General features: G+C 59.5%; 1 protein-coding gene across 1 annotated transcript; it reads right to left on the bottom strand.

The window, feature by feature from the left end:
• Positions 1-75: 75 nt before the first annotated feature.
• On the bottom strand, positions 76-8,316 carry OXTR (oxytocin receptor). The gene is made up of 2 exons (XM_054216420.1): positions 7,256-8,316; positions 76-2,333 (listed from the first exon to the last, which is right to left on the bottom strand). The coding sequence occupies exons 1-2, from the start codon at positions 8,184-8,186 to the stop codon at positions 2,086-2,088; spliced, it is 1,179 nt and encodes a 392-aa protein (XP_054072395.1). The 5' UTR covers positions 8,187-8,316; the 3' UTR covers positions 76-2,085.
• Positions 8,317-8,919: the final 603 nt, after the last annotated feature.

Genomic DNA, 8,919 nt, shown 5'->3' on the forward strand with positions numbered 1-8,919 from the left:
AAATCCTGATCTCCCCTCGCAGTGGTCTAGGGGTTCCCTGCACGTGGAGCCCGCACTGCTCAGTCATCAGCACTTTGCTTTTGAGCCTTTGGCAGCATGTTAAATATCCTTCCACCGCGACAAAGCTGGAGTTCCTCTGCCCATCCCCATGTTGCTGCAGGCCGGGGACGGCGCGGGAGCTTGGCGTCACTCGTCTGGAGATGGCAGTGTCCCCATGCGGGGGGCACGGCCCTGCCTGACCCCGTAATTGCCGCCAGAAATTGCACCCGGGGCTCGCCAGGCAATGCCCTGCCTCTCCCGGAGCTTCCTCCTTGCTCCGTGCATCAGTCCCGGGAAAATCTACCACCACGTTGGGTTTCCTTCCTGGCAGACGGAGGATGTGCCAGGCCTTCGGGTTCCTGATAAAATTCAATTTTCAAAACCCCCCTCCTTCTTCTGGGCAGGAGCCAATTACTCTCAAGGAGAAGGAAAATGAACACGGGAGGAAAATGCTATGTGCTTTCCTATTGGATTTAAACCAGCCCAGTAAAATATGCTGACACCGAATGTGCTGGGTCGTACTTAGCAAATGTGCTGAGAGCTCACTTGAAGCTACTAGAAAAAAAATCAAAGGAATGCCAGGACGTGAAAGGTGGAAATGCACCTGTTGATGACAGTGAAAAAATAAAGTACATGTTTAAATGCATTTTTCATATTCATTCCCAACATGAAAGGGATGCATGCAGGCCTTGCTTCTGCGCCCCCCCCTCCCGCTGCAGTGAGCGAAGGCAGGGGCATTGTCTGCGGTCCCCAGCTCCCGCTGCCCCCCACGCAGGGAAAGCCCCCGCCGCTGGAGCCCCCCTCCAGCCCAGCTGTCCCCCCGCCAAGGGCTGTGTCACAGCGAGCGTCACGCCATGGAACAAAGCGGCGTGCAGGTCTCAAGTGCGTGGTGCCGTGCTCTATAAACAAAAGCATCGTTACACGGAGCACACTTGGGTCTTGCGTTCAAAGCGTCGTTTCCCATCGGATTCCTTCATTTTCTTAGTCTAGTGCTCCTTCTGCACCTCCCCTCCCGCTTTCCATCAACACACAGTCAGAAAACTTTATTTACAGGTATTTCTTAACAATAAAAAATCCATGCCATAAGCATGACCTTGTGCGTTACAGAGCAAGAAAATTGCATTGGTGTAAAAGACTAAATGCGATCTGCGGTAAACCCAAAGCAAAAGCTTGGCCTTGGGGGACTCAGCGGGAGTTTTTCTGTTAAACCCCATGGAGTCCAGCCGGCATCCCAAACGCCTGCCTTCAGAGAAGCCTTTGAGCACACTCAGCAAACGTGTTATTGCACAGATGCCCTGACCCTGCTGTGGTGTCGCTCCCCTGGCCCCCGCTGCCCCGCACGCGCAACCTCACACAGCACACGGAGCCAGAGAGGGGTAAGGACACCCGGGCACCAGCGCTGTCCCCCCACATTGTCCCCAGCCCTGTCCCCTCTGCCCCCCTGCCCGTGGTGGCAGGACTGCCCTGCTCTGTACCGGCGGTGCCATGGGGCTGGGGGGCAGCAGGGCTGGCACCCAGCAGGGATGCAGGGATGGGGCTGTCTCTGCCCCACAGCGCTTCAAGTGCAGCAAGCGCGCCCACGTTGAGAGCGCGGTGCCCACGGCACTGCCCCATCCTGTGGGATTCCTGCTGCAGGCGGTGGTGGGGCCGGGTGCTGATGCCCGTGTGCCCGGGCTGGCACCTCTCACCCTGTGCTGCTGCCCCTTGCATCCAATGGGGACATAACATGCCTGCCCCAGTGGCACGGGATCATTCGGGGCAAAACCTGTCCCTCCCAGTGGTACCTAAAAGCCACCGATGACAGTGGTTTGGGGGCTCAGAAGCAGGTTCCTGGCATCCAGTCCCAGGCAGCACTGAAACTTGGACGACAGAAGTCCTCCTCCTCCCCCCTCAGTTAAATAATGACTGCTGTACATGCTCACACGTGCACAGACATATATACACCTATTTACACAGAACCCCCCTTGCTTGTCCGAATCCCAGCTTTTCCCTGGGAAGCGCTGGAGGCAGCAGGGCGGCGGAGCGAGGTCCCGGCCGGCGATGCCCTCACGTCATGGATGGATGCGTGAAGCTCCTCTGGCTCGTGCTCTTGCAGCTGAGGACGAAGGAGGAGGAGTTGCTCTTCTTGCTGACGCTGAGGTCGCACGCCGGCCGCGACTTCAGGTAGCGCGTGGAGCAGCAGAGGAAGCGCCGCATCAGGTCGTGGAAGAGGTGCCCGGTGTACAGCATGTAGATCCAGGGGTTGCAGCAGCTGTTGAGGCTGGCCAGGAGCATGGCGATGATGAAGGGGGAGGCTGCAAGGCAGAGAGCACAGCAGCGTCAGGACACAGCGCGGGTGGTGAGAATCACTACCCTGGGGTGCCAGGCACACACCGCGGTGGGCTCTGCCGGGAGCCCGAGAGCCCTGAGCTCTGCCGGCATTGCAATGCCTGCAGGAACATCACGGTCGGTATATCCGTAAAGAGCTGGCAAATAAAGGGGGGGAAGCGAGTCTGGTTTTAAGCAACTCAGTTCTAGGTTTTTTCCCCCAGGAGAGCTGTGTTTCCCCGCTCAGCTCCTGCGCTGCTGCCTGCTCAGCGCTACCCTAGAAATGCCTGGCCGAGGGGCAGAGCTGCCCCCAGCACCACCTGCGCAATTTGCCTCTGCGGTGCCCAAAGCGGGGAGGAGCGAGGGCAGCCTCTCCGAGTTGCCATGGCAAAGAGCAGGACCGGGAACAAAAAGAGCTGCGTGGCTCGTTTTTCCCCACCTGTGGCCGATTTGGGGCTGACTAGCAGCTTCCATCTGCTCCGGCTGTGGGGAAGCCACACTATCCCTCGGCCCCAGGGCGTCCCCAGCTCCCGGGCTGTCCCCACCACCAACACAGGGCCGACAGGACAGCGCCCTGCGTCCCATCCCTGCCACATCTGTGCCTCTTTGCCCGGCGCTCTTCCAGGCCCAGGAGGGTGGCATTTTTCTTCCCCTGGATTAATTTTCACATACGACACTCTGCCAGGGGAAATGAAGGCCATTTCCATCTCAGTAATGACGCCCAGGAGCCTGGCAATGCCTGCTGGCTGCAAGCGGAACGCTGGCGACAGGAGGCGATGGTGGCAGCGGGGTAACAGGATGCCAAGTCTCTGCCATTCCCGGGGCACAAAGTACCCGACAGTCTGGCGAGAATGGGCCGGTGGGACTCGCACCCGCCGTGGCAGCCCCGGCCCCCCGTGGGGCAACTCCCCCAGAAGCGGCTGCGGGCAGGGACAGAGCCTTTGTTCTGCTCCCCGCGTTCTCAGCCCGGCCCCTCGTCCCCTTCTGCTCGCAGGGGACGTGCCAGCAGCGAGGACGCATGCTTGGGTTTGGCTGCTTCTGGTCCCCTTCTGCCTCTGCAAAAATCCACTCGCAGTTTTTAAACTAGAAAACAAGTGTGAATAATGAATACTAGTTTCCAAATTCACCTTTAACCAACTCATGCATAATTCCTGCTCTAGTGATGTCTGGTCCAACCGCTTTTAATTTCAAGCATATGCTAAAAGGAATCCATGGGGAATGGCTTACAAATCCTGGGCACAAGACCTGAAATTCATCATAGCATTTCTATCCACTTAAAAAAATCCATCCCCGGCTGACTCAGCTCTTCTCTCTCTGAGGGAGATAAATTGAATTTCATGGAGCTTACTGCAGGGCAGGAATTAAGCATGGATCTCTCCCTCCTCAGCAGGGCTGCTGGAGATCCCCGAGGGGTGCTGCAAAGAGCAAGCTCTGCTCCTCACAGACCTTCCCTCTCCTCAGGCTCCAACACCCCCACGCGGGATGGGGTCGGCGCGCTCTCCGGAGGGGTCGGCAGAGGCAGGAGGCCGTGCCCGGGGAAGGGCTGCCGGACCCGCTGCCAACGCTGCTGCAGAGGGAAATGAAATGAGGACTGCTCCTTAACTCCCACACCCAGACAGATGCGATCACTCACAGCCCACGACTCAAGGCATCAGCTCCCGAGATTAAGGGACCAATATAACGGAGTTGCACTGCTTCACAGCCTCACTATTACCTTCACAGATGCTTTAGGCCAACTTTGACTGAAAGCTCAAAATGCCACATGTATCTTAAATTATCTGTAAGGTGCGTGGAGCAGAAACCTCATTTAAACTAATGTTCTGTGAAGGATCCCCAGAGCCGAAGCTGACACCTGAATCACAACCTGCAGCTCCAGCCCACACTTCCAGAGGCTGTAGGTTTGCACAGCTGGCAAAGGTGGGGACCACCGCTGCCTGTCCCGGGGACACCCCACTGCCAAGGGGGGACATCTGATTTCCCGATACCCCACCGACACCCCCAGCCCCTCCCGGGGCACGCAGCAGACCCACTGACAACCCTGGCACCGCAGCAGGGCTCCAAAGTGTTCAGCACAGACTTTGAGGCACTGTCACCTGCCCAGGGCAGCCTGGGGAAGGGACACCCAGGGGCTGCCTGGCCCCGACATTCCGTGCAGCCCGATGCTGAGCAGGGCGATAGCGTGGCGGGGGGAGAGGGGGCGTGGGGCCACATGGGTGGCATAGCCTGGGACCCCAGCCCCATCCTGCGCTGCCTGGCACTGCTCAGGGCGAGGGTCCAGCCTCTGCGCTTCACTTGCCTTATTTTATTTAAGTTGTTTTTTGAAGTGAGGAAGACCTGTGTAGAAAGCCATTGAAGCGGATCAGTACTAGCAGGGTGAGACCCCTCTGATTATCACTCTATAACTAGGAAAAGAGAGCTGCTTCAGTTTGTTTCCTTTACAGCCTCATCTTTTACCCCTGACACACCCCAAACCGCAGCAGACTTTGCCCCTGCGAAGGTGCAAGCACGGCCCGTGACAGGCCGGGCCAGGCACCGGGCAGGAGCAGTATCGGAGCTATACCCACAGCAGACCAAGCGCCGCGCATCCCTCTGCTAACGGCTGACACCTGCGTCTCACCGCGCTCCGGGATGCAATGCACAGGCAGAAACCTGCAGGGCGCCTGCTCGGGATTCATTAGGATTCAGGTAGGTATAAGGAGACCTTCCCTTGCCAAGGACACTCTTTATGTCATCCTACATAGAGAAACCTAAATATTGCCTTAAGTAAGCGACCCTCCATCACACAGCCTTTGTGATCTGCTCGTCACCTCCCGGGGTGCAGCCCCTCGGTGCTGCAGACACGACAGAGCCCCGGGCTGCACAGCGAGCACCCTGCCCGCCTGCGTCCCTTCCTTCCCCAACATGATGCCCGTGCAGACTGCAAAGCCTGCAAGATGAGAAACAGCCGAACTCCCTGTCTGCCACGGGGCACGCCTCGGTCAGGCGCCCCAATGCTGCCCGGCCAAGGCAGCCCAAGCCTCGGAGCAAAGGAGAAGAGATCCGGGACGCTGGGCAGCGCGGTCAGGAACGCAGCAGACAAAGCCCGTTTCTTCTGCAGAGATGGGGACCCTGCCGCCCCTCTCATGCCTCTGGGCTGCCAGGGAGGAGGAGGGTGGGCCTGGGAGGAAGGGCTGGGGTCTCCCGGCATTCACCGTACACAATAACCCGCCCGAGGCTTTTCCTCCCCGTGCCATGAAAGCCTCCAGCAAATGCCCTGGCAAAACTACCACCCTTTACTGCAGACACGGGCCCCCGAGCAACAGAAAGGTGAAGGAAAGGGGAGTTCGTTACAACTCAGCTGGGCTGGAGCTTCACAAAAGCAAAGCCAAGCCGAAAGGAAAGGCGTCGCGGGGCCGATTGCGCCGGGGGGAGCACGGGAAAGGTTCCCGAGTCAGCAGGCAGGGCTGGGAGCACACACCCCGCCGTCCCCCCGCGCCGCCCGGACCAGCACGGACGCAGGGGTTTGTTTGCGGATGAGTCAGGTGGAAGCACTCCAGATTGCAGGTTTGACATACAGCGAAAGGGAGAGATGCGACTTCATCCCAGGCTGCATCTAAAAGCTAGAAGTTTCTGCCAGCCTGAATCAGGTGGAAAACCAAGAGATGGCCGCCTGGAACACCTAGGGAGGTTTAAAAAGCTGTGCTTCACTCCTCCACCTGAAATAAAAGGAGCAGAGAGGAGCAATAAAGGCAAAGTAAGGAGAGCTGGAGCCAGGCAGGCTACCAGCTTCCGTTTCTGGTAGAAGAGATGTGAACGGGCTGGGGGAGACGGCAGGTTTTCCACCGAGTGCTATATAGCTGGAACAGGGTTAAAGAGGGGAAAGGAGTGCCGGTGTAAGCAAGCCGAGCCCTCCGCTGCACAGCCCCTGCCGCGGCGGAGCTGCCGGGGGAGCTGGGAGGGGGCCGCAGCTCATCATTGCTCTTTGATGTCCCCAGACTCAGCATTTTGGCTGAGTTGGCTCAGTCTGTCCAAGGAGAAGCTGTCCCTGGACGCACTTTTCTCACACCTCACAAACTTGTGCAGAGTTTTTCTTTTAAGCTTTCCCGGGCGGTTCTCCCTGTGGGTGCAGAGGGACCATCAGCCACCTCTGCCCGGGGACAGCAGACACGCACAGCTACAAGTGTGCAAAAGGAAGGAGGGTAATATATTTGACTCTGTCTGCAACCTTAGTGATGACAGGAGCAGCCAGCACCAAGTATAAAAAATGGCAAATCAGTGACACCACGTCCTTTCGGAAAAGCGTTTGCCCATAAATCAGTGGCTTTCTGCAGGAACTGTGCTTATTAGTCAGAGACAAAATAACAGCAGCTCTGTCCCGGGGTGGATGGGAATGGGAGAAGAGCAGAGAGAAAAGAGGGCAAAAGAGTAGAAAGCAAAGAAGTCAGTGAGGACAAAACGATAAAGCAAAAGAAAAGAAATCGGTCACTAACGCTGTGCAGTTTTTCTCCTGAGGCCGGCGCGGGGCTGAGCTCCCACCAGCCCCCACGATGCTCCAGCACCCAGGGTGGGCAACGGAGCCAACAGGAACCCCGGAGCAGCCCCGGAGGGCTGAGCTCCCACACCCGGGGACAGTGAAAACCTCCCGAGCCACCATCCACACAGCCCGAGCCCTGAGTTGTGGTGGCCCTGAACTTGCCGGGGGCTGAGCCAGCCCTCGCCTGCACCAGGGAAGCTCACGTGCGGCTGCTGCTGCCTCTCGGGTGTTTTCCCATTTCAGGACTTTTTCCTGTCTCCCTCCCAGCCCCCGAGACCCGGCTCGGAGCAGTTTCTGGCTGTCGCTCGCAGACCCCGGGCCCGCTGCCGATGTCCCTGCGGCCACTGAGCTAAGCAGTCCATGCAAACAAAGGGCTATGGGAGGGGGAGGACATACCTTCCTGCGGAGCATTCGTGTCCCACACAGACCACATCTGCACAAAAAAAAAGGGAGTCCAGCACACTATGAAAGCTAACACTATGATGAAGGTCATTTTGACTGTCCGGATCTTGGCTTTGGAGATGAGCCTCGTGCTGCTGACCCTGGCAAACGTCGTCCTGCTGCAGGAGCTGGAGCTCAGACCCACATTGGGCCCATGAGCTGTCTTAAGCTTCACATTCTGCCAGATTTTGAAGCTGATTAAGCCATAGCAGATGCTCAGCATCAAGACAGGGATGATGTAGACCATAAGGGTTATCCAAGTGACATAGGCTTTAGGTCCCCAGGGCTGGATGAAATCTGCCCAACAGTCATAAACTCCGTTCCCCACATCCCTCAGAGAAAATATGTGGATCTGAGGGATGCTGACCAGCAGGCAGAGCAGCCAGGTGAGGAGGACAGAGACCCGGTCTGCTCTCCTGTGCAGAGACCTCAGCGGCTGACAGATGGCCAAGCACCGGTCCAGGGACATCAGCAAGAGCATGTAAGTAGAAGCAAACATCCCCACTACCTGCAAGTACTTAATCAACCGGCAAAGGAAATCTGGCCCATAAAACCTGAAGGTGATGTCCCAGATGAGCTGGGGCAGCACCTGGAAGATGGCCACGACCAGGTCAGCGATGCTCAAGTGCTTCATGAAGAAGTACATGCGGGAGTGCTTCTGCCGGGTGGTATGGATGGCCAACAGCACGCACAGGTTGCCGGTCAGGGCGAGGAACAGGATGAGGCAGAGGACCGTCACCTCCACCTTAGCCATCTCCTCGTTCCTCTTCAGGGGGTCCGTGGTGGTGTTCCTCCCGGAGGTCTGGTTCTCCAGGCGGAGGCTGCCGTTCCCCAGAGAGCTGTTGATCGTCCATACGCCGCTCCCCGCAAAATACAACTTCTCCATGACCGGCTCCGTCCCACATAGAGCCTGGTGGCAGAGAAGGTGGGTGGCAGATCCTCCACGAAGGCGTCCCCGTTCTCGCTGGCCGTGTCCCCGCCGCGGCTCTCACCTCCGCAGGCTGCGCCGCTCCGTCTCTGCCTCCCTCCGCGGAGCAGCCTGGCCCTCCCCGTCCGCGTCCCCGGGGCCGGCGGGCTCCGGCGGCTCCTCCCTGTCCCCTCCCCGGGCACCCGACGTTTCCGCAGGCTCCTGCCCCCAGACAAAACCGAAGCGCAGGAGGCGGGTCAGGGGAAAGGGCCGGCAGAGACGCCGTGTCCCCGTCCCAGCCCTCCCGTGCTGCTGTTCCCCGCACCCAAACCCCGCTGCAGCATCACCTCCCCGTGCCCGTACAGCCGGGGGGAGCGGCCAGCTCACACCCCCCCCCGCCTGAGCAGCCCCGCTCCCACCCGCCACGGCCCGGGCAGCTCCCCGGGGAGCGCCGGGGTCCCGCTCCCACCTCCGGCCCTTCCGGGGGCAGCCCTTGCTTCCCCTGCCCCGCTGCCGGCAGCGGCCCCGGCGGGGCGGTGCGGGGCCGGACCCGGGCGGGAAGAGAGCCGCGGGCTGGATCCTGACCCCCCGGGCGGTGCGGGGGTCCGGGACGGACCCTGCCCGCCGGCGGGCGGCTGCGCTGGGAGCGGCGGCCGCGAGAGGGAGCGGCAGAGCGGAGGCTGCCGGCCGGTCCCACGGTGATGGGCGGCGG

Source organism: Rissa tridactyla, chromosome 10, assembly GCF_028500815.1.
Source record: "Rissa tridactyla isolate bRisTri1 chromosome 10, bRisTri1.patW.cur.20221130, whole genome shotgun sequence".
NCBI classification, from domain to species: domain Eukaryota; kingdom Metazoa; phylum Chordata; class Aves; order Charadriiformes; family Laridae; genus Rissa; species Rissa tridactyla.

What these genes read in the sequence shown, in the direction of transcription:
- OXTR (XM_054216420.1), bottom strand. Translation starts at nt 8,186, where the DNA reads ATGGAGAAGTTGTATTTTGCGGGGAGCGGCGTATGGACGATCAACAGC. An exon ending in CACGAATGCTCCGCAGGAAG is followed by an intron (nt 2,334 to 7,255) that starts GTATGTCCTCCC and finishes TCTGCCTTGCAG; the next exon opens with CCTCCCCCTTCATCATCGCC.